Here is a 26,035-nt window from a genome sequence, read left to right as displayed (position 1 = left end):
AAGTGGCTATAGCTGCAAGCATCATCCCGATGCCGTTTTTTAGAACCGACAGTCGGCTCACTTGTAAAAGCAGCCTGAGTAGCTAACTAGCAGCTGAATCGCTTTTACAAGCAGCGGGAATGGGACGTGTCCCCCCCTCCCTCCGCCTTCCATGGCTTCGTTGTGCTATCCTGTCCCACTGGGACAGCCGATCGACCAGCTGGCTCTTCCGGCGGCTGATCATAGAGATGAACAAAGACCGGATCAGCTTTGTTCATCTCTATGATATAGTGCAATGACCTTAGGCCTGGTTCACACCACTGCATTTTGGATTTCGTCGGTTTTGCCATGCTTTTTCCATTTTTTTCATGCTCGTTTTTCATGCGTTTTTGGTTTTCACTGCCAACTTGTTGCTGGGCAGATTCAAACACAAAACACGTCAAAAACGTGTCAAAATCACATAAAAAAAGCACTACATGCATTTTCTGCAGCATCTCCATTGAAGTCATATGAACAGGGGCGGACTGACAACTCATGGGGCCCCCGGGCAATAGGGGATCATGGGGCCCCTGTATCCTTGCCCAAACTCAAAAAAGCCTATGAAAAAGGTACCATGGGCATCTCATGGGGCCCCCTACTGACCCCGGGCCCTCGGGCAGTGCCCGAGTTTCCAAATGGTCAGTCTGCCCCTGCTTATGAATCAAAATCGCAACGTTTTGCATTGAAAAAAGTCCCTGACCCTTTCCAAAAACGCAGAGGCTAAACAAAATCATAGATGTGAACACGTCCTATAGGAAACCATGTTAAATAGATTGTAGTGCGTTTCTGCAAAAAGCACTATAAAACGTATTGGTGTGAACCAAGCCTTACATCACTTTTGGTTTACTTGGAAAGAAACGGAGCTGTTTTTAAAAATGAAAAGCATTTGATCACACAGATCTTGGTGTGATCAAATGCTTTTAAGAGCAGAGGAGGGATCTGGGGTCTTATAGACCCCATATCTTTCCATAAAGAGTACCTGTCACTGCCTTTTTACATTCCTTATGACAGCAATAAAAGCGATTAAGAAAAAAATTAATGCGACAGTGTAAAAATAATAATAAAAGAAATAATTTAAAAATAATTTAAAGTGCACCTGTTTCCCCATGCTCGCGTGCAAAGGTGAACACACGCATCAGTCCCGCACGCACACACGCACGCATGCAGCAATCATCTCACACATGTGAGGTATCGCCGCCAACGTCAGATCAAGGGCAGTAATTCCAGCACTAGACCTCCTCTGTAAATCTAAAGTGGTAACCTGTAAAGGCTTTTAAAGCATCGTCTATGGATAGTAAAATGTACGCCATTTGTCGCTGTTGCACAGGCGTGTGCAATTTTAAAGCGTGGTATCTGTTTACTCAGTGTAACATCATCTTTTCTATTTTATTAAAAATTGGGTTATGTATTGTGTTTTGTTTTTTTTTTGCATTAAAATTAAAAAGTGTATTTTTTCTAAAACAAATTGCATTTGAAAAACCGCTGGCATGTGACATAAGAAATTGCAACACCCACCACTTTATTGTCTAGGGCCTCTGCTTTAAAAGATATATGTTTGGGGGGTTCTACGAAATTTTCTACCATAAAAAACAACTGATTGTTACATGTTAACAAAAAGTACCAAAAAAAGCTTGGTCTTCCCAGCAAGCCAGGTAGATTGCTCCTTTTAGTAGTTGCAGTGTGTTTCCTGGAGTTGCTGGGTTATCTTTCATTGTCCTCAATACACAGATGGTTGCTGTATCAATCGTCCTCCCCGCAGCGAGCAAGAATGATGGACCTGTCAGTCTGAAGACACCATACAATCCACAATAGCTGGAGCAGCCAGCTCTCACTATGGTAACCCAGGTGAATGCTCCTTTATGTTCATGTTTGATGTGGGAACAATGGCGCTCCACTCTGCGGTCATAGCTGAGCCTTAAGGCATCCCTCCGGCTACAATCCCAGCATACACTGCCAGCTGCCACGCTACATTGTTGTACAGGCTGCTATGCGAGTAAATCACTGTGAGGTCCCTGTTGCTGTTGGGGTGATTCTTGCTATTAGGTTGGGTCCACACCTGGGCGTAGCAGGAACGAGATCCCATTTTTTGGAGTGTTTTTTCGCTCGTTGCGCATAGGGCAGTCTATTGACTTGAATGGGCTACCCTACGCTCCCTAAAGAAGCTCCAAAACTTTTTTGGAGAAGAGCGTGACTTGTTTTTTAGTGCGTTTGCCATACAAAGTGCAGAGAAAATGTGTGTTTGCCGGAAATTCCAAGTGTGACTGGAACCTTAAAGTGAACCAACCAGTACTTTACCCATACTAGTTTTTTGTCTCGTACCTGGTAGAGGTCGAACTGATGACCTCCTGTCCTGTTTTTCCCCAGAGAGTGATGACAGTGGTAGACAGGACACGGAGTGGCAAGGGTGCATGGAGTGGCATGGGTGCCGGTAGAAAGTTCTGGCCAAAAGAAGAGTTGGATCTTGCAGTAAGGCAGAAGCTAAACAGCAGGAAACTTGTGCCAGATGTCCTCCCAGAACTTGTGAGAACCGGCGACAGGAACATGGTTAGGCGAGCAGGGTTCAGCAACAGTCGGGCAGTGAAGGTGCAGATTCAGGAGTCAAAGAGCAGAAACAGGAGCCAGTTCAAGGTCAGTTCAAAATGAGTAGAAGCAGGATGTGGAATAAAGTAACAAGCCAGGGGTCAGGTACTGGCAGGGCCATCTTTAATATTGATTGGACCCTGGGCAAACCCAGCCCATGCAAATTTGCTCTCACATTACACAGGACCCCCTCCCCCATACTACCCCCATCATTACACAAGACCCACTTCCCCATACTACCCCCATCATTACACAGGACCCCCTCCTCCATCATTGCACAGGACCCCACCTCTATACTATCCGCATCATTACACAGAACCTCCCCTCCACACTACTCCCATCATTACACAGGGCCCCCTCCCGCATACTACACCCATAACTATACAGGACTCCCTTTCCCATACTACCCCCATCATTACACAGGACCCCCCTCCTCCATTATCACACAGGACTCCTCTTCCCTACTACCCCCATCTTTACACCAGACCTATCCCCCCATACTACCCCTATTATTACACAGGACCCGCCCATACTACACCCGTAATTACACAGGACCTCCCATCCCATACTAACCCCTTCATTACACAGGACCTCCCTCCCCCATAGTACCCCTAATATTACACAGGACCCCCTCCCCAATACTACCCCCATCATTACACAGGACCCCTTCCTCCATTATTGCACAGGACCCCTCCTCTATACTACCCGCATCATTACACAGAACCTCTCCCCTATACAACTCCCATCATTACACAGGACCCCCATCCCCATACTACACCCATAATTATACAGAACCTCCTTCCCCATACTACCCCATCATTACACAGGACCCCCCTCCTCCATTATCACACAGGACCCCTCCCCCATACTACCCCCATCATTACACCGGACCTCTCCCCCCATACTACCCCCATTATTACACAGAACCCGCCCATACTACACCCATAGATACACAGGACCTCCCACCCCATACCAACCCCTTCATTACACAGGACCTCCCTCCCCCATAGTACCCCCATTATTACACAGGACCCCCTCCCCCATACTACCCCCATCATTACACAGGACCCCCTCCCTTCCCTCCACAGACCCCTGCATTGCCCCCTTCCTGTATTCTGTCAGCAGGGGGGTGCAGGAAGCATTCTTGGCTGTCAGAATACAATGGTTACTGCTAGCAGCTATAGCCACTGCCAGTAACTGTATGTAGAAAAATTCAAAATGCTGGTTGTACCCAAGTCAATTGATCGATCAACCTGGGTACAATCAGCCTGGCCATACATGGATCGGAATTTGTCCCTTCTAAACCAGCCAAATTGTAATCCATGTATGGCCGACTTTAGACAATTGTGGGTTTTCAACTTTGTGGCAACAGTTTGGTGAAGGCCTTTTTTGTTCCAGCATGACTCTGCCCCACGTACAAAGTCAGCTACATAAAGACATGGTTTGGTGTGGAGGAACTTTCATGAATTGCACAGAGCCCTGACATTAACTTTACTGAATATATTTTAGTTGAACTGAAATGCTGATGGCAAGCCAGGTCTTCTCATCCAACATCAGTACCTCACAAATGCTTTTTTGGCTGAATGGGCATCAATACCATCAGTGATGCTACAACATTTTGTGGAAAACTTTCCTGGAGCAGTAGAGGCTATTAGCTTCAAAGGGTAGGGGAGCAACTCCATCTTAATGCCCATGGTTTTGGAATGGTATGTCCAACACAGGGGCGGACTGACAACTCATGGGCCCCCGGGCAAAAGGGGATCATGGGGCCCCTGTGTCCTTGCCCAAACTCAAAAAAGCCTATGAAAAAGGTACCAGGGGCATCTCATGGGGCCCCCTACTGACCCCAGACCCTCAGGCAGTGCCCGAGTTTCCAAATGGTCAGTCCGCCCCTGGTCCAACAAACTCATATAGGTGTCCACAAACCTTTAATGATATAGTGTATGGGCAGCTCAGTAGCAAGTGATTCTGCCCCCCAGCAGTAAGGTCTTTGGTTTAAGTCCTAGTCAAGATACTATCCTTAAGTAGCCTGCATGTTTTCCCTGAGTCTGCATGGGTTTCCTCTAACACTCCAAGGACCTACTGGTAGTCTAATTGGCTCCTGTCTAAAAATTATCCTAGTATAGTGTTCTACTGAGTGCACCCAAGATGGCTGTCTCACTATCTTCATCCAACAGCCAGTAGAAAAGTGCTATGAATATATGAATTAATTCATGTAAAAATTGATTTTCTACAATTTGCCTTTAACACATTGTTTCTGGTGTAACCCACAGTTTGTCTCTCAATGTTCTGCTGACACACAGGAGCTGGATGGAGGACAGGGGACTACGGGAAGTGTAGATGAATCAGGTATGGAGAGAGTCATGACATTGTGACTCTGCTTTGGATATGTTGTAAAGGAGGCTTCAACAACACCAACTACTAGGAAACTTTATCTTCCCAAGTTTTTTATAGTCTCAAATATTAGTAGTCTCTATTTATCTAAATCTGTGCCCTCCTGTATAGTACAGTGCTAATTCTAGTCCAGCCATTCTCAACCAGGGTTCCATGGAACCCAAGGGTTCTCCAGGAGTTGCTAGGGGTTCCTTGAGCCGTGGCTGGTTGACCTTCCTTTTAATGGTGCCTGTATTGTTCTAGGACCAACAACACTTGGCAGAGTCAGCAGGGTGACACCAGTTATCTTTTTTTAGCATTATTCCTACTTTTCTTTCCAGTTTTATTTTTTATCATCATTCCTACTGACCACCAACGTAAGGAACCTTTGCCTCCTGATTAACTGGTTTTAGTAAGGTTCCGTTGAGATCTCCACACTTTTTTAGGGGTTCCTCTGGGCTATAAAGGTTGTAAAAGGCTGTTCTAATCTGTGTGAGTCTCCATGTTGGAGCTTGTATAGCATTGTGTACTGTACATTAGGGGCAGGTATACCTTGAGGTGTCTCATTCCTTCCTAAAGGTGCAGGGACACACAAGAAGTCCAGCAAAGCACAATGACAGCTGAAGGCGTCCAACGTGTCCCTGCTTCAATTTTCACCAATTTAACTAAATAAAAATGGCAATCACCCGAACATACATATAACATGCTTTTAAAGTATGGTGCACATAAAAAGCCTTTGCATAGCAAAGTTCTTTTATGTGGATCTTACTTAAAAAAGCTAGTTATAAATTCAGGTGGCTGCCATTTTTGTTTATCTTGGTTCTGCCTCCAGTCCTCTGCCCACTGCACCTTGGCCATCCATAGGTACACATCAAAAGTGAAAAAAGTAACTTTTAATCAGAAGATTTTAGTTTTACCTCCTTGGAACATCTCTTAGCCAGTTGGCCAAAAGGTAGTAGAAAAACCATATAAGCCCCACTTGATGGACAGGTTGGGTGAGTATAGTTGTGGGTCACAGTACCATCAGGGGCGGGCAGGAATCTCACCGGATTTTTTACTCAAGAAAACACCTGTCCTATCTATAGCCAGTACTGCATCAAGTCATCTACAGAAACCTGGTGTGGCCATGTTATATACAATAGGTTGGTTCATCATTTCTGAATATAGGTTCAGCCCACTCTAGAAGTTGTAGAGTAGACTTTCTGAATGTCACTGCTGGTTATATGACTTGGCCATGATATTTGTGCTCTTGTTTAAAAAAATGAACACTGAATGAGCAGCTGGGGCACATTTAAAAAAATATGATATACTTTCCAGGCACCTCCTTGAGTCTTCAAAGTCAACATGAAGGCCATCGAGCACCATCTCCTACTGGGAACCTCAAAAAGAAGCCTCGGTCTGCTGTGGAAAAACACAAGCAGGATGGTAGGAAAACAATCAAAGACTTGCTATTGATGCGTATGGGAGGGCCTCATGCATAATAGTCTAAGGAGGAAAAATAGTTCATGCAGTCAGGCTTTACCAACCAGTCAGGCTCTCTATTCTTAAGTTTCCAGCAAAGGGTAGTTGCTATGGAAAACCAGAACTGTTCATCTCTCAGCGACCTTAATGTATGGGGCCCAATGGGTATGCACGATGAACATCTGCTCACAGCATTTTCTCACAGCTAGTAATCACATTCCCTATTTAATCCCCTAACCAGTACTGGAAAATTAAATATAGACTGAAGGCAATGCTTGGATGGTCCACCATCCACCCAGCTCTGTATTTCCTTATTGAGAGTGACAACCCTATTCCAGCCAATGCTCTGTGTACCACTTTTTCTGCTCATGCTCCAGTTTCCCCTGGGGATGAAGCTGTGCACTCCCAAACGTTTCCCCTTTTAGCTACCACAGGTGACATTCTTCATCAGCTTGCAGGACAGCATGAGTGACAGCTGCTCCTCCAGGGATCTTCACTGTCAGAATGGAACCCCAGGCAAAGGAAGAGAGAGTCCTGCAGTGATGTCACGCTAGCTATGACTCATAATAATGCATATCATCCTTCAATAAAAGAGCATTTTATGCAATGATCAGTCATATTTTCAATATCAATACCAAAATTTCACAATTTCTGCCAGGGGATGCAAACTTTTGAGCACAACTATATACAGTCATGGCCGAAATTGTTGGCACCCTTGATATTTTTCCTGAAAATCAAGTATTTCACACAAAAAAGGTATTGCATTAACACATGTTTTGCTATACACATGTTTATTCCCTTTGTATGTATTGGAACAAATATAAAACAGAGGCAGAAAAGCAAATATGACATAATGTCACACAAAACCCCAAAAATGGGCTGGACAAAAGTATTGGCACCCTTAACTTAATATTTGGTTGCACACCCTTTGGAAAACATAACTGAAATCATTCGCTTCCTATAACCATCAATAAGCTTCTGACACCTCTCACCCGGAATTTTGGACCACTCTTCCTTTGCAAACAGCTCCAGGTCTCTCTTATTGGAAGGACACCTTTTCCCAACAGCAATTTTAAGATCTCTCCACAGGTGTTCAATGGGATTTAGATCTGGGCTCATTGCTGGCCACTTCAGAACTCTCCAGCGCTTCTTTGCCATCCATTTCTGAGTGCTTTTTGACGTATGTTTGGGGTCATTGTCCTGCTGGAAGACCCAGGATCTTGGACGCAAACCCAGCTTTCTGACACTGGGCCCTACAGTGCGACCCAAAATCCTTTGGTAATCCTCAGATTTCATGATGCCTTGCACACAGTCAAGGCACCCAGTGCCAGAGGCAGCAAAACAACCCCAAAACATCATTGAACCTCCACCATATTTTACCGTAGGTACTGTGTTTTGTTCTTTGTAGGCCTCATTCCGTTTTCGGTAAACAGTAGAATGATGTGCTTTACCGAAAAGCTCTATCTTGGTCTCATCTGTCCACAAGACGTTTTCCCAGAAGGCTTTTGGCTTACTCAAGTACATTTTGGCAAACTGTAGTCTTGCTTTTTTATGTCTCTGTGTCAGCAGTGGGGTCCTCCTGGGTCTCCTGCCATAGCGTTTCATTTCATTTAAATGTCGACGGATAGTTCGCGCTGACACTGATGCTCCCTGAGCCTGCAGGACAGCTTGAATGTCTTTGGAACATGTTTGGGGCTGCTTATCCACCATCCGGACTATTCTGCGTTGCAATCTTTCATCAATTTTCCTCATCCGTCCACGACCAGGGAGATTAGCTACAGTGCCATGGGTTGCAAACTTCTTGATAATGTTGCGCACTGTGGACAAAGGCAAATCTAGTTCTCTGGAGATGGACTTGTAACCTTGAGATTGTTGATATTTTGCCACAATTTTGGTTCTCAGGTCCTCAGACAGTTCTCGTCTCCTCTTTCTGTTGTCCATGCTTAGTGTGGCACAGACAGACACACAATGCAAAGGTTAAGTGAACGTCTCTCCTTTTTATCTGCTTTCAGGTGTGATTTCTATATTGCCCACACCTGTTACTTGCCCCAGGTGAGTTTACAGGAGCATCACATGCTTGTAACATTCTTATTTATCCGCAGTTGTGAAAGGGTGCCAATACTTTTGTCCAGCCCATTTTTGGAGGTTTGTGTGACATTATGTCGAATTTGCTTTCTTTCCTCCCTTTTTTTGTTTTGTCCCAATACACACAAAGGGAATAAACATGTGTATAGCAAAACATGTGTTAATGCAATACGTTTCGTGAGAAATACATGATTTCCTGGAGAAATATCAAGGGTGCCAACAATTTCGGCCATGACTGTATATATATATATATATATATATATATATATATATATAAACAACAAAACAACATTTGACAAATAGAGGACTATTTCTAAAAAATATTTGTTGGACCAGTGTGACAAGCATTTGCCCATCTTTGACTAGTTCTGACCATATTTTATTTAATACATTGATTTTCTGTGATCATCAGCTCCATCTAGTGGCCATAATAAGGTATTGTTTCTGATTGAAGTATTTCAGGAAAAATACCACATTAAAGCCACTAGATGGAGCTGACAATCATAAAAAAAAAATTACTTTATTAAAGGAGAAGTACAGCCAAAGCTCTTCTGGCTGTATTTTTCCTGTAGATCACAGGAGTGCAGTTCATTCTTCACTTCTGTGACCCTTTTTCAGGTGACAGCGGGCTGAAGCTCGCTGTCGGCTGACGTCGCTCAGCAGGTCCAGGCTGGAGAAAGGCTGGGTGAATTCTTGTCACATTCGTCCAACATTGTTTTTTTTTTACAATTAGCTTAGCTTTATGATCATATGCAAGTGCTATAAATTGCTTTGCAGACACTTTAACACCTTCTATCACTGCAATTCTACTAAAAGGGATTGTACCAGGAGAAATGTACATTAAAAATTTAATATATTGCAGTCCTTAGATATGGTATTATTTCAGGCTAAGTACATTTTCTGAAACTATAGAAAAATTCCTGTTGATCCTGCCAGAAATCTAATTTCTCCTTGTGTACTGATCTCAAAAAGGTTATCAGCTTTCCAAACTTTCTTCTGTAAATTACCCAGCCCCCCCCCCTCCATATGTAAGAGACATGTAGAGGACAGTGGCGTCCCTAGAAGGGTGTTGGGAGTGCGGGCCACACTGGGTGCCACAATCACAGGGGGTGCAGGAGCAGGATGCCAGCACAGTGACAGCTGCCCCCGCCCCGGTGTAGAGGTAAAATAAGTATCCTCTGAAGCAATTGCACATGTGCCAGTTTCAGGCCAAAGAAGCCGATCGCTGGCTCTGTGCTAAAGTCAGAGATTGGCTTCTTTGGCCTGAAATCGGCACATATGCAGTTGTTTCAGGGGTTACATATCTTCAAGGGATACTCATTTTACCGCTACACCGGCACCACTCCTCTCTGGAGGGGGGACACCATGTGTTACTGCACCGGGTGACACCAACCCTAGGGACGCCTCTGGTAGAGGGGTAGATGTTTATAGTCCAAATCAGGGGAGCAGCCTAGGGTGACAACACTGCTCTATACAGTACAATGAGTGAGCGTTGTCACTCAGGAAGTGTGTTTCTGGCAGGATCGTTAGGTGAAAATAAAGAAAAAGCCAGAAAGAAAAGAAAACTAACGCAGCCACCACCAAAACTGGTGTGCTGAGATGGATATAAAATGTTCTTGGGTATAGATACAATAATATCATGCAGACAGGGCAGGCGTGACCGCCTCTATTAACATCGCAATCTAATCTTTATGTACACATGCTATGGCAGCCGAAGGACGGATAAGAAAAACAATGAATTCTACCATGATCAATCCAGAGAGACTGAAGCTAGCCAAGCTCCTAGTGGAGAAAGCAATTAAGGTCAGTAAAACTAGTTCAGCATACTCTAAAGTGCGGCACGATAATTATTCATCCCCCGTTAATGAATTAATTCAATCTTTAGGGTTTAATATATATGAGACGTGACACAAGGGCCAAGCTGGGAGCCCAAATGAACTGTCATTGTAAATCAGTTAAATATTTTCCAAGCAAAAGCTATGGGGTGTGTTAAAAAAAAAATGTAGATCTCTTCTTCGTGTGAAAGAGCATGTACATTCCTTCTGTGCAAATTGGGGCAAAAATTCACGTAATTAGGCTATTTTTTCTCCAAGTTGAGTTACTCTTCATACAGAATAGATTGACGGAATATACTGCATTATGGCCACTAGATGGAGCTGAGTGTTTATTTCCTATGATTATCAACCCCATCTAGTGGCCATAATGCAGTATTTTCCTGATTCACATTTTTCTAAAAAATGACAGAAAAAAAGCCTATTAACGTTTGTTTTTGCCTTGGTTCACACAGGACGTACATGTCGTTTCTCAGGACAAAGAGGTCTGTAATTTTTTTTTCTTAATAAATACACGCCTTAGAGTTTGTCTTCTTTCTAAAGCAGAAACAGCGTGTCTCCTGCAGCATGCCATAGAGAAGGGTGCTATGTTCTAACAATAATAGTCTGGTTCTATTAATAACAAAGCAGTTTTTGTTTTTCTCAGATTCCCACGTAGCATAGTTTTGTTACCTTTTGATCCCGCCAGTATGTGACTTCTCACAAAGGTCACAGCACTCCCCCTGAAAATGCCTTCATCTGTATTTTTTTTTTAAATTCAGGACCATCTTTGTTCAGGTATCAATTCAGGGTCCATGCACTCTGGCTTAACCCCTTGCCCTCCAGAGGATTTACTCCCCTTGCTGACCAGGCCATTTTTTGCGATACGGCGCTGTGTTACTTTAACTGACAATTGCGCAGTCATGCAACACTGAACCCAAATAAAATTTACGTCTTTTTTTCCCACAAATAGAGATTTCTTTCAGTGGTATTTAATCACCTGTGCGTTTTTTTTGCGCTATAAATAAAAAAGACAATTTTGAAAAACTAAACAATATTTTTGACTTTTAGCTATTAAACAAAAAATAAAGAAAAAAAAATCAAATTTTGTCATAAATTTAGGCCAAAATGTATTCTGCTCCATGTCTTTACTAAAAAAAATTCCCAATACGTGTAAATTAATTGGTTTACGTGAAAGTTGTAGCATCTAAAAATGGCGGTATATACACTGGAATATTTATTTATTTATTACTAGTGATGGCGGTGATCAGCGACTTATAGTGGGACTGTGGCGGGCATTCTGGCACTGGGGGGAACTAACTGCCACTGACGTCCCCAGTGACACCAATACAGTGATCAGTGCTAATAAAAAGCACTGACACTGTACTAATGACACTGGGCAGGAAGGGGTTAACATGAGGGGCGATCAAAGGGTTAACTATGTGCTGTGTGTATTCTACTAGGGAGACTGCGCAGAGCAATACAAAGCAGCATGCCATTGCTGACAGGGGAGAGATCTGTGTTGTTCACATACAGACCTCTCCACTGTCCGCTCCGCCAACGATCACCAAGTCCTGGCCGAGAATCGGCGGCCGGGACCCGGTGATTGACATGCCGAGGAGCCAATAGCGGCGCAGGTAGGGAGCCAGATATAGTGAATGTAGGGTCCTGGGAGACCAGATATAGTGAATGCAGGGTCCGGGAAGAGCAAATATAAAGAATGCAGGGTCCGGGGAGAGCGGATATAGTGAATGCAGGGTCCGGGGAGAGCAGATATAGTGAATGCAGGGGCCGGGGAAAGCGGATATAGTGAATGCAGGGTCCGGGGAGACCAGATATAGTGAATGAAGGATCCAGGGAGAGCGTATATAGTGAATGCAGGGTCCTGGGAGACCAGATATAGTGAATGCAGGGTCCGGGGGGACCAGATATAGTGAATGCAGGGTCCGGGGAGACCGGATATAGTGAATGCAGGGTCCGGGGAGAGCGGATATAGTGAATGCAGGGTCCGGGGAGATCAGATATAGTGAATGCAGGGTCCAGGGAGACTAGATATAGTGAATGCAGGATCCAGGGAGACAGGATATAGTGAATGCAGGGTCCGGGGAGAGCAGATATACTGAATGCAGGGTCTGGGGAGACCAGATATAGTGAATGCAGGGTCTGGGGAGATCAGATATACTGAATGCAGGGTCTGAGGAGAGCAGATATAGTGAATGCAGGGTCCGGGGAGACCGGATATAGTGAATGCAGGGTCCGGGGAGAGCAGATATAGTGAATGCAGGGTCCGGGGAGACCGGATATAGTGAATGCAGGGTCCGGGGAGACCAGATATAGTGAATGCGGGGTCCGGGGAGACCAGATATAGTGAATGCGGGGTCCGGGGAGACCAGATATAGTGAATGCAGGGTCCGGGGAGAGCAGATATAGTGAATGCGGGGTCCGGGGAGACCAGATATAGTGAATGCGGGGTCTGGGGAGACCAGATATACTGAATGCAGGGTCTGGGGAGAGCAGATATAGTGAATGCAGGGTCCGGGGAGACCGGATATAGTGAATGCGGGGTCCGGGGAGGCCAGATATAGTGAATGCGGGGTCCGGGGAGACCGGATATAGTGAATGCAGGGTCCGGGGAGATCAGATATAGTGAATGCAGGGTCTGGGGAGATCAGGTATACTGAATGCAGGGTCCGGGGAGAGCAGATATAGTGAATGTGGGGTCTGGGGAGACCAGATATAGTGAATGCGGGGTCCAGGGAGACCAGATATAGTGAATGCAGGGTCTGGGGAGATCAGGTATACTGAATGCAGGGTCCGGGGAGAGCAGATATAGTGAATGCAGGGTCCGGGGAGACCAGATATAGTGAATGCAGGGTCCGGGGAGACCAGATATAGTGAATGCAGGGTCCGGGGAGACCAGATATAGTGAATGCAGGGTCCGGGGAGACCGAATATAGTGAATGCAGGGTCCGGGGAGACCAGATATAGTGAATGCGGGGTCTGGGGAGACCAGATATAGTGAATGCGGGGTCCGGGGAGACCAGATATAGTGAATGCAGGGTCCGGGGAGACCAGATATACTAAATGCAGGGTCCGGGGAGACCAGATATAGTGAATGCAGGGTCCGTGGAGACCGGATATAGTGAATGCAGGGTCTGGGGAGAGCAGATATACTGAATGCAGGGTCTGGGGAGACCAGATATAGTGAATGCAGGGTCTGGGGAGAGCAGATATACTGAATGCAGGGTCTGGGGAGACCAGATATAGTGAATGCAGGGTCTGGGGAGATCAGATATACTGAATGCAGGGTCTGAGGAGAGCAGATATAGTGAATGCAGGGTCCGGGGAGACCGGATATAGTGAATGCAGGGTCCGGGGAGAGCAGATATAGTGAATGCAGGGTCCGGGGAGACCGGATATAGTGAATGCAGGGTCCGGGGAGACCAGATATAGTGAATGCGGGGTCCGGGGAGACCAGATATAGTGAATGCGGGGTCCGGGGAGACCAGATATAGTGAATGCAGGGTCCGGGGAGAGCAGATATACTGAATGCAGGGTCTGGGGAGACCAGATATAGTGAATGCAGGGTCTGGGGAGATCAGATATACTGAATGCAGGGTCTGGGGAGAGCAGATATAGTGAATGCAGGGTCCGGGGAGACCGGATATAGTGAATGCGGGGTCCGGGGAGACCGGATATAGTGAATGCAGGGTCCGGGGAGATCAGATATAGTGAATGCAGGGTCTGGGGAGATCAGGTATACTGAATGCAGGGTCCGGGGAGAGCAGATATAGTGAATGTGGGGTCTGGGGAGACCAGATATAGTGAATGCGGGGTCCAGGGAGACCAGATATAGTGAATGCAGGGTCTGGGGAGATCAGGTATACTGAATGCAGGGTCCGGGGAGAGCAGATATAGTGAATGCAGGGTCCGGGGAGACCAGATATAGTGAATGCAGGGTCCGGGGAGACCAGATATAGTGAATGCAGGGTCCGGGGAGACCAGATATAGTGAATGCAGGGTCCGGGGAGACCGAATATAGTGAATGCAGGGTCCGGGGAGACCAGATATAGTGAATGCGGGGTCTGGGGAGACCAGATATAGTGAATGCGGGGTCCGGGGAGACCAAATATAGTGAATGCAGGGTCCGGGGAGACCAGATATACTAAATGCAGGGTCCGGGGAGACCAGATATAGTGAATGCAGGGTCCGTGGAGACCGGATATAGTGAATGCAGGGTCTGGGGAGACCAGATATAGTGAATGCAGGGTCCGGGGAGAGCGGATATAGTGAATGCAGGGTCCGGGGAGACCGGATATAGTGAATGCAGGGTCTGGGGAGACCAGATATAGTGAATGCGGGGTCCGGGGAGACCAGATATAGTGAATGCAGGGTCCGGGGAGACCAGATATACTGAATACAGGGTCTGGGGAGACCAGATATACTGAATGCAGGGTCCGGGGAGACCAGATATACTGAATGCAGGGTCCAGGGAGACCAGATATAGTGAATGCAGGGTCCGGGGAGACCGGATATAGTGAATGCAGGGTCCGGGGAGACCAGATATACTGAATGCACGGTCTGGGGTTTAGTAACACTTTGATAATACTGTTTTCTCCCCATCCCTGTTACACAGCAAAAAAAGATATTCAGCATCCATGGTCCATACCCCGTCATACGCAGATGTCTGCGGAATCGCGGATGGGTGGAGAAGAAACTGCCCAAGGTGGCCAAGGCAGCGCGGAAAAAAGAGAAGTCATCAGATGAGGAGACAGAGGAGGATGATGGCGATGGAAGCGGCCATGATGATGACGGTAATACAAATGGCAGAACATGGGCTCCGTATAGACATGACTAGGACGTCTCCATGCCAGAGCTGTATGCTTTTCTGCTCCTTGCTGCAAATGGAACTAAACCGATTTCCTGGTAATGTAAGGAAGAGGAAAAGAATATTTACCAGCATGGCATAAGCTGCGCTTCTATCTAAGACTCACTACAATGACGCCTTCTTTATGATGCATAAACAGTCCTTATATATGGTGGATGCATTTGTTTTCTTTGTCTAATGTCTTTTCTCCCGTTATTTTCACCTTGTGATCCTGAGACTAACACACTCCTGGCCCTTCCATGGCTACACTCACTTCTCCATTGTATCTATGCAGGGAGCCCCAGGCTGGACTTTGGGTCTGCCTTTGTGCCTCTCCACTACATGGGGGGGGGGGTTTACAAAACAAAGATATGATTGTTTTGTTGTCCGTTCAGCTCACAGAAAGTGATGAGAACACTGCATTTCTGGCAGGATCAACAGGTATTTTCTGTACTTGCTGAAAATGTTCTTAGCCTTAAAAAAAGAAAACTAATGCAGTCACCACATCTAAGGACCTGTAAGCTGCAATATATTATGTTTGTTTTTGGGTTGTAAACCTTTACATATACCCTATCAGCATGCTTCTTGTCAGCTCATGACTGATTGGCTGCTTGTGCTGGTTCTTCCTCTCGTACTTCAGTCCTGCTGTACAGGGACTGCAAGATGCCAAGTCACAGTCAGGTACTTGCATTTAAAAAATAAATTTAAAGTGGTTGTAAACTCTTATATACCCAGTGAAGTGACTGGCCTCAGGTGATACACAGAGATGAAACAAATCCTCCTACATAAGTTGTACCTGTTTATCTGTAGCACTCTCCTCTCTACAGTCATTCTCTACATCCATTATAAAGCTTGTTTGAGAGTTCAGAAAGCAAGGGGCATGCGGCGGAAGTTACACTATGCAGAGTTCAGTGAGGAGAGCTCAGAGAGCTGATTGGAGGGAAGAGACACCCCCCCCCCTTCACATAGCTCACAGGAACAGAGCTGAGGCTGTCAATCAGCTGGAGGTCCCTCCCCGTCACCATTTTTCTCTTGGTGTCAGGAAAAATTGTCAGAAGCGATTCATGCTGATAGCAGAGGAATGAGGCAGCAGACAGAAATGACACTTAGTGCTCTGGATTGAGACACGTACACACTATAGAGGGATATGCTTTGTTCATATTTCATGTCTGAGGTTTACAACCACTTTGGGTTAGCAATAGTCGGACACCAGTAACAAAATCAGGCATGGAGACAGAGGGTCAAATCCGGTGTTACCCACAGACACACTTTAGTTGGTTCTTCTTCTATTACCATTCAGTGAGCAGGCATACATCTGCTGATAAGGTGGAAGTAGGGGCGGACTGACCATTCGAGCACTCGGACACTGCCCGAGGGCCTGGGGTCAGTAGGGGGCCCAATGAGATGCCCCTGGTACCTTTCTTTGGCTTTTTCATAGGCTTTTTTGGGTGTGGACGAGGACACAGGGGCCCCATGATCCCCTATTGCCTGGGGGCCCCATGAGTTGTCAGTCCACCCCTGGGTGGAAGCCTGCGACACACCACCACACACCATGAAGGAGAAGGTAGGAGATCTTTGGGAATGGCCAGGAACTTACAATAAAGTCATTTGGAAAAAATGGTAAAAAAGTTATGAAAGTTAATGTCATTTCCACAAAACTCCCAGATGAGCAATGCTGAATGGCTGGTAAATGTAATGGTGAAATCATGTTTTATTTCCTGATCAGATGATGATGGTGAAGAGGAGGACGAAAAAGATGATGATCCTGATGGCACCTATGACCTTATGGCAAGTATCTAATCAGTCAATAACCCATTCCTTTACATTCCATTCTGTTTTATTTTATTCTTTTATTCTATATTTTATTCTGTTCTGTTCTATTCTATTCATTTTGTATTCATTTGTTAGGTTATGTTAGAATGATTCGCTTTCGGAATTCGTATATTTGGATTAGTTTTGTTTGTCCAACAAGGACTGCGTTTGCTTTAGCCGCAGTTCACACCTGAGAAATTTGAAGCACATCAATGCTTTGCATGAGGATTCCCCATGTATAGTATCCTATCGTACCCTTTAACATCTGAGCAGTGTTTTGCTTGAAGCTTGTCCTCCAAAGCTTGAAAAAAAACCCTTGAGCTTCTTTGGGGAAGAGTTGCATATTTTTTTCCCCTATAGGTGTCAATGGGAGTGCCTGAAAAAAAAGGCCTAAAAATGTGCACTTTCTTGCCTCTAGGAATGTGCATAATGGAAAAATCTGTTTAGCTGCGGATTCATTCATTGACACCCCGGTCACATCAAGCCCGACTTTGAAATCATGCAACTAACTGAGAAGTCGCACAATTTCTTTTATATTCTATTCTGTTTTTTCTATTCTATTTTATTTCTTTCCATTCTATTCTATTTTATTCCTTTACATTCTATTCTGTTTTCTTTTATTCTTTTATTCTATATTCTGTTCTATTCTGTTTTATTATATTCTATTCCATTCGTTTTGTATTAATTCGTTAAGATAGGTTATGTTAAAATGATTTGCTTTCGGAATTCGTATATTTGGATTCGTTTCATATTTTCATTATTTTCAAATCTATTCGAAATGTGAATTTCAGAAGATAGCTATATTAATTCTATTTTATTCTATGCTATTATATTCTAGTTTTTATTTTCTATCATATTTTGTTTATTCTATTCTATTCTTTTCTGTTTCTCTTCTATTCTTCTATTTTATAGTATTCTTTTATTTACTATTCTGTTGTATTCCATTCTATTATATTCCTTTATATCCTATTCTATTATTTTTTTATTCTATTTTATTCTTTTTTTTCTATTCTAATCTTTTATTCTATATTATATTCTTTTCTGTTTTGATCAATTATATTATATTATTTTCTATTCTATTATGTTTTGTTTTATTCTATTCTACTCTATAAAGCAACCTAAGTAGGATTCATCATCTTATTTCACTTTTAGACTTTACTGTATTTATTGCAATATGTTTCCATTACAAATTCAAATTCATTTTCAAATGTAAATTCAAATTCATTTCCAAATTCAAATTCATTTTCTAATTTGAATTTGGATAGTACTGAATTTGGATAGATTTGAATTAGTCCTTTTACAAATTTTAATTTGGATAATTTGTTTGTTACAATTGATTTCGGATTTGTTGAAATTCGTTACTACAGTGGGGATCGAAAGTTTGGGCACCCCAGCTAAAAATTTGTATTAATGTGCATAAAGAAGCCAAGGAAAGAAGGAAAAATCTCCAAAAGGCATCAAATTACAGATTAGACATTCTTATAATATGTCAACAAAAGTTAGATTTTATTTCCATCATTAACACTTTCAAAATAACAGAAAACAAAAAAATGGCGTCTGCAAAAGTTTGGGCACCCTGCAGAATTTATAGCATGCACTGCCCCCTTTGCCAAGCTGAGACCTGCCAGTGTCATGGATTGTTCTCAATCATCATCTGGGAAGACCAGGTGATGTCAATCTCAAAGGTTTTAAATGCCCAGACTCATCTGACCTTGCCCCAACAATCAGCACCATGGGTTCTTCTAAGCAGTCGTCTAGAAAACTGAAACTGAAAATAGTTGACGCTCACAAAGCTGGAGAAGGCTATAAGAAGATAGCAAAGCGTTTTCAGATGTCAATATCCTCTGTTCGGAATGTAATTAAGAAATGGCAGTCATCAGGAGCAGTGGAAGTTAAAGCAAGATCTGGAAGACCAAGAAAAATATCAGACAGAACAGCTCGCAGGATTGTGAGAAAAACAATTCAAAACCCACGTTTGACTGCACGATCCCTCCAGAAAGATCTGGCAGACACTGGAGTTGTGGTACACTATTCCACTATAAAGAGATACTTGTACAAATATGGTCTTCATGGAAGAGTCATCAGAAGAAAACCTCTTCTACGTCCTCACCACAAAAATCATTGTTTGAACTTTGCAAATGAACATATAGACAAGCCTGATGCATTTTGGAAACAAGTTCTGTGGACCGATGAGGTTAAAATTGAACTTTTTGGCCGGAATGAGCAAAGGTACGTTTGGAGAAGAAGGGGCACAGAATTTAATGAAAAGAACCTCTGTCCAACTGTTAAGCATGGGGTTGGATCAATCATGCTTTGGGGTTGTGTTGCAGCCAGTGGCACAGGGAACATCTTACGAGTAGAAGGAAAAATGGATTCAATAAAATTTCAGCAAATTTTGGATGGTAACTTGATGCCATCTGTGAAAAAGCTGAAGTTAAAGAGAGGATGGCTTCTAATAATGGATAATGATCCTAAACACACCTCGAAATCCACGGGGGATTACATCAAGAGGCGTAAACTGAAGGTTTTGCCATGGCCTTCACAATCTCCTGACCTCAACATAATTGAAAATCTATGGATAGACCTTAAAAGAGCAGTGCGTGACAGACAGCCCAGAAATCTCAAAGAACTGGAAGACTTTTGTGAGGAAGAATGGGCAAAGATACCTCAAACAAGAATTGAAAGACTCTCGGCTGGCTACAAAAAGCGTTTACAAGCTGCGATACTTGCCAAAGGGGGCAGTACAAGATATTAACTCTGCAGGGTGCCCAAACTTTTGCAGACGCCATTTTTTTGTTTTCTGTTATTTTGAAAGTGTAAATGATGGAAATAAAATCTAACTTTTGTTGACATATTATAAGAATGTCTAATCTGTAATTTGATGCCTTTTGGAGATTTTTCCATCTTTCCTTGGCTTCTTTATGCACATTAAAAAAACTTTTTAGCTGGGGTGCCCAAACTTTCGATCCCCACTGTATTGTGATTCAGAATTTCAGATACATCTGAGTATAAAGTACCAAATAAAGAAAATTTTGTCCAAATTATAATTCGTAATGAAATGAATCGCACATGTCTCCTTCTCCTGGTAACTGTTTTTCCATTGGCTAAAATAAAAACGCATGAAAAATGCATGCGCAACTGCACATAAAAAAACATTCCAAAAATGTCTGAAGAAGCTCAAATGTGAACCTAGCCTTGAGATTTCTACATCTCTGGGCCTTCTCCGCCATCATTTAATCACTGCCTCTCACTGTTACTGCCCCCCAACTGTGGTATAAAGACTGCTCCAGTGTTACGTTGGTGATGGATCTTTATCTGAAGACCTTCAGCAAACACTAAGTCATTGTTCATGAGGTGGATAGGGAACACGACTATGCAAACGCACTTCTCTTGGCTCTCAGCTGATCACTTCATTTTACTTTGTACTGAGTTCTTGCATGTGCATATTTTTCAACAGTTGGGTATATTGGAAACCAGAAGGGTAGCTGGACTTTGAAGGCCAAGTATAGCCTTGGAACAAGTGGCCCCCATTCCTCTGAGCTGACCCAGTCCAATACTTGCCTTCATCCTGCTTCCAGCAATTTTTACTGTATGGCCCTGTTCACACCGGTACAGGCTTTCTTCCAAAACTGTCCCTCTGGGTCCTCTTCATCCTGCGCATACATGCCATGGTTCCATTAGTTCCTATAGGGAAAGAAGTACTCCATAGGACTGCTGGAGGCCACAATGAATACAGATATCCAAAGAAACGAATGGGGCCATGGAGTGTATGCCCAAGATGAAGAAGACTCGGTAGTGATCCTTTGATTTCTTCGTTGAAGTTTGTTAAGTGTATGGCCAACTTTACAGGACACAGGACAAATCTGTAACACAGATGATGTTTTGATGGCATTACACAGGATCTTCTATCCATAAACACATTTACGTTAGTTTGAATAACACTTCCCACGTGTTCTGCTTTAATTTTTAGTTTATTTTTGATTACAAGGGTTGTGGATCCCTTTTTTATAAGGACTTTACACAGCAAGGCCCCATTAAAAGGAATTCTTGAAGAAGATATAGTAATACAAATGTCACTGTAAGAGTATAAACTAATCCTTCCATTTCAGCTTTGCCCAGCCGACTTTGTTGAGTTCTGGCCTGGCTGTCTGAGTGGAGTTCTGGCCTGGCTGTCTGAGTTGAGTTCCGGTCTGGTGGGCTACATTGAGTTCTGGCCTGGCTGTCTGAGTTGAGTTCCTGTCTGGCGAGCTACGTTGAGTTTTGGCCTGGCTGTCCGAGTTGAGTTCCGGTCTGGTGGGCTACATTGAGTTCTGGCCTGGCTGTCTGAGTTGAGTTCCGGTCTGGTGGGCTACATTGAGTTCTGGCCTGGCTGTCTGAGTTGAGTTCCTGTCTGGCAAGCTACGTTGAGTTTTGGCCTGGCTGTCCGAGTTGAGTTCCGGACTGGTGGGCTACATTGAGTTCTGGCCTGGCTGTCTGAGTTGAGTTCCGGTCTGGCGGGCTACGTTGAATTTTGGCCTGGCTTGTAAGCAAGGATTAGTAGCTCTTTTAGCGAGACACCACCCATTGGGTCAGCTTATTTCTTTATAAGCAGGGTCCCGGAAGAACCGTAGTGGGTTGACTGGAAGTCTGCAAAACAACACCATGTAGGAACACAGTCTGAGTGGAGCATGCCCCTCAGGGTAGGCCTAATATAGGCCCCAATGAGAACCCATCTCAGGAAACCTAAGGCTGAGGTAAATGGAAGCGTTGGTTGACATCCGTATGTTTGAATATCACTTCCCATGTCTGCTTTCATTTTAAGTTTATTTTAAATTATGCTTAAAAAAATAATAACTTCTAGTGTCCATTGCATGTCCTGCTCAGTCCAGGCTAGTTCGCAATGAGATCCCCTATTTTATCTGGACGACCAGACGTGATGCCGTGGACTGTCGCTTCCTGAAAAAAGACCAAATGATGAATCACTACGCCAGAGCTGGTTCCTTCACCACCAAGGTGGGTCCCTCCACTTTGTATCTTAATGCCTACATTATCCCGATGAAGACCAATGAAGACTGGCCTTATGTTATAAACAAGAGCAAAGTGTGATGATTGTGTGCACATGTAAGTCTTTATCCTTCTCATCATCTGACAGCAATGTCCTGAAATCTGATCGGCTGCACTTTGCTCTTTTGTTAAATACATTTCTTTCAGAAATGGAAAAGAGGGACACCTTTTATAATGTTGGCACAGGACACACCCCTGCCACGTCCCCAGCTGAGTGGACCACAAATCTTTTGTCCTTTAATCTGGGTGGCAGAGTACAAGGAAACAAATGGCCGCACACTGGTGTCATCATTTTTCTTTATAAAAACTTTATTGAATCAGCCAAGAAGGAGCTGAAGACTGAGCCTCTGCTGGTGTCAGAGATGAGCGGTCTTTCAGTGGAGTTGTCAGTGTGTTCTTGACTAGTTCAATAAAGTTTTTATAAAGAAGTGACAACTTTGATGCGTGGCTGTTAATTCACTTGAGCTACATAGTTACTTAGTCTGGCTGAAAAAAGACAAAAGTCCATCCAGCTAAACCATAAAAAAAAACAGTTATAATCCTACACCCATAGTTGATCCAGGGGAAGGCAAAAAAACCTAGCAACGCATGATCCAAATTTGCTCCTGCAGCAGAAAATATTCCTTCCTGATCCCCAGAGAGGTAATCGGATATTCCCTGGATCAACCTTACCTATAAATGTTAGTATCCAGTAATATTCTTTGTATCCAATAAAGAACCCAGGACTTTTTTTAAAGCAATCTATTGAGCTGGCCAGAGCCAACTCTTGAGGGAGTCTATTCCACATTTTCACAGCTCCATGTTTGAAGCTAGGGTGTGCAAAAGCAGCTTGACCGGCACCTGAGACACCCATGGCTGGAGAATTTAGAGCATTAACTGGGTTATTTTATTAACTGGGAAGCAAAGTGTTATAGAGTGCTTTATAAACAAGTTCAGACAGCCATAATACGTGTGCAGGCATCTGAATGTATCATAACAAGAACAAGAACTGGGACTAACTTTCAAAGTATAGATAAAATCAGAGGTGGGCATCCTTGAAGAAGTGGAGGTCTACCTGAACAACATGGAAGAGATCGAAGATTACCAGGGTTGTGGAGCCCTTTTTTATAAGGACTTTACACAGCAAGGCCCCATTAAAAAGAATGCTTGAGGAAGATATAGTAATAGAAATGTCTCTGTAAGAATATAAACTAATCCTTCCATTTGAGCTTGGGCCAGCCGACTTTCTTGAGTTCTGGCCTGCTTGTCTGAGTTGAGTTCTGGCCTGGCTGTCTGAGTTGAGTTCCTGTCTGGCGGGCTACGTTGAGTTTTGGCCTGGCTGTCCGTGTTGAGTTCTGGTCTGGTGGGCTACATTGAGTTCTGGCCTGGCTGTCTGAGTTGAGTTCCTGTCTGGCGGGCTATGTTGAGTTTTGGCCTGGCTGTCCGAGTTGAGTTCCGGTCTGGCGGGCTACGTTGAATTTTGGCTTGGCTTGTAAGCAAGGATTAGTACCTCTTTTAGCGAGACACCACCCCTGGGTGGGTACTGTGGATTGGGCCAGCTTATCTCTTTATAAGCAGGGTCCCGGAAGAACCATAGTGGGTTGACTGGAAGTCTGCAAAACAACACCATGTAGGAACACAGTCTGAGTGGAGCATGCCCCTCAGGGTAGGCCTAATATAGGCCCTAATGAGAACCCATCTCAGGAAACCTAAGGATGAGATAAATGGAAGCATTGTTAACTTTGAGTTTGAACTGAACAGTAATGCTAATGTCTGATGAATAGAGGAAGAGATGTACGTGTGTATGGGGAAGAACTGAGCATAGTAAAGCATTCAAAAGGCTGATTGTGTGGACATTCTTCTATTCCTGGAGGAGGGTATTTTGGCTGGGAGCATGTAGTTAATCAAAATGGCTGAACACATTTGTTGTACAGGTGAACGATACCCCATTTCGTTCATGTTGCAGGAGTATGATGAGAGGTGCCCTGAGCCAACATGATTGTTGCTGGTGGCGAATCCGGTCCTTGCTTATAAGCTAGGTACGTTTAGCTCTGTCCTGGCTGCCTTGAGTTCTGGCCTGACTGGTTGGGCTGAGATTTGCTCTGGTTGGCTAGGATCGGCCCATCAGAGCAATATGTAATTTAGTTAGGATAGCACAGCAGTCAGGAGTAAGTAATGCAGAGTGCAGAGCAGGGGCGGACTGACAACTCACGGGGCCCCCGGGCAATAGGGGATCATGGGGCTCCTGTGTCCTTGCCCACACTCAAAAAAAGCCTATAAAAGGTACCAGGGGAATTTCTTGGGCAGTGCCCAAGTGCTTGAATGGTCAGTCCGCCCCTGGTGCAGAGTTAAGTAACACGTAATGCAGAGTGCAGAGGTCAGTAGGAAGTAATGCAGTGTGAAGAGGTCAGTAGGAAGTAATACAAAGTGCAGAGGTCAGTAGGAAGTAATGCAGTGTGCAGAGGTCTGTAGGAAGTAATACAAAGTGCAGAGGTCAGTAGGAAATAATGCAGTGTGCAGAGGTCAGTAGGAAGTAATACAAAGTGCAGAGGTCAGTAGGAAGTAATGCAGTGTGCAGAGGTCAGTAGGAAGTAATACAAAGTGCAGAGGTCAGTAGGAAGTAATGCAGTGTGCAGAGCTCAGTAGGAAGTAATACAAAGTGCAGCGGTCAATAGGAAGTAATGCAGTGTGCAGAGGTCAATAGGAAGTAATGCAGTGTGCAGAGGTCAGTAGGAAGTAATGCAGTGTGCAGAGGTCAATAGGAAGTAATGCAGTGTGCAGAGGTCAGTAGGAAGTAATGCAGTGTGCAGGGGTCAATAGGAAGCAATGCAGTGTGCAGAGGTCAGTAGGATATAATACAAAGTGCAGAGGTCAGTAGGAAATAATGCAGTGTGCAGAGGTCAGTAGGAAGTAATACAAAGTGCAGAGGTCAGTAGGAAGTAATACAAAGTGCAGAGGTCAGTAGGAAGTAATGCAGTGTGCAGAGGTCAGTAGGAAGTAATACAAAGTGCAGAGGTCAGTAGGAATTAATGCAGTGTGCAGAGGTCAGTAGGAAGTAATACAAAGTGCAGAGGTCAGTAGGAAGTAATGCAGTGTGCAGAGCTCAGTAGGAAGTAATAGAAAGTGCAGCGGTCAATAGGAAGTAATGCAGTGTGCAGAGGTCAATAGGAAGTAATGCAGTGTGCAGAGGTCAGTAGGAAGTAATGCAGTGTGCAGAGGTCAATAGGAAGTAATGCAGTGTGCAGAGGTCAATAGGAAGTAATGCAGTGTGCAGAGGTCAGTAGGAAGTAATGCAGTGTGCAGAGGTCAATAGGAAGTAATGCAGTGTGCAGAGGTCAGTAGGAAGTAATGCAGTGTGCAGGGGTCAATAGGAAGCAATGCAGTGTGCAGAGGTCAGTAGGAAGTAATACAAAGTGCAGAGGTCAGTAGGAAGTAATACAAAGTGCAGAGGTCAGTAGGAATAATGCAGTGTGCAGAGGTCAATAGGAAGTAATGCAGTGTGCAGAGGTCAGTAGGAAGTAATACCGTGTGCAGAGGTTTTCAAATCTGACAGATAGTAGAGGGGGGACTTCTCCCCATATTATCTGTCAGAGAGATGGGGGGGCAGCGGGCGCAGCTACAGCCATAGGAACATGTTACATGTTTCACCCTAAAAACAGGTGGAACATGTAACAAGTAATATGTTCCCAAAGGTGAACTTATCCTTTAAGCGCAATGCTACCTTTTTAACAACTACTTTCCTTCGCTTCAGCAGGCAAAAAGTTTAGTATAGTGTGACCTTTTTGTTAGATAAAGTGGATGTGAACTAGGTGCAAAAGCTGGGGTACACACAAAAAGCGAGGTCTGATGACAGGGTCTCTTTAAAATGTTAAAAGCTCAGTGATTTGATTTACACTTAAATGTATTTTAAATGATAGAGGTCTGTATATCAGACTACAAAGAGAATGAAAGACAGATTAATTTGGTTCCAAAACAGAGGATGTACCTCCAAGGGTGGCACCATCAT

At 44.2% G+C, this 26,035-nt stretch overlaps 1 protein-coding gene across 1 annotated transcript in view; it reads left to right on the top strand.

Moving 5' to 3' along the window:
* The window catches only part of LOC149458601 (tubulin tyrosine ligase 3-like), a 61,268-nt gene that overhangs the window by 8,226 nt on the left and 27,007 nt on the right, over positions 1 to 26,035 (top strand). The window contains exons 2-8 of the mRNA XM_089682079.1: positions 1,747 to 1,863; positions 4,872 to 4,947; positions 6,289 to 6,396; positions 10,229 to 10,320; positions 14,965 to 15,142; positions 16,922 to 16,983; positions 21,871 to 21,999. Coding sequence (XP_089538205.1) covers positions 1,852 to 1,863; positions 4,872 to 4,947; positions 6,289 to 6,396; positions 10,229 to 10,320; positions 14,965 to 15,142; positions 16,922 to 16,983; positions 21,871 to 21,999 — 657 coding nt within the window. The 5' untranslated portion in view covers positions 1,747 to 1,851. The remainder of the gene's footprint in view (positions 1 to 1,746; positions 1,864 to 4,871; positions 4,948 to 6,288; positions 6,397 to 10,228; positions 10,321 to 14,964; positions 15,143 to 16,921; positions 16,984 to 21,870; positions 22,000 to 26,035) is intronic.

This window comes from Staurois parvus, unplaced genomic scaffold (genome assembly GCF_062004578.1).
Source record: "Staurois parvus isolate SC_StPar_1 unplaced genomic scaffold, SC_StPar_1.0 ptg000283l, whole genome shotgun sequence".
Taxonomy (NCBI): domain Eukaryota; kingdom Metazoa; phylum Chordata; class Amphibia; order Anura; family Ranidae; genus Staurois; species Staurois parvus.
This window is presented reverse-complemented; position numbering and strand designations above follow the sequence as displayed.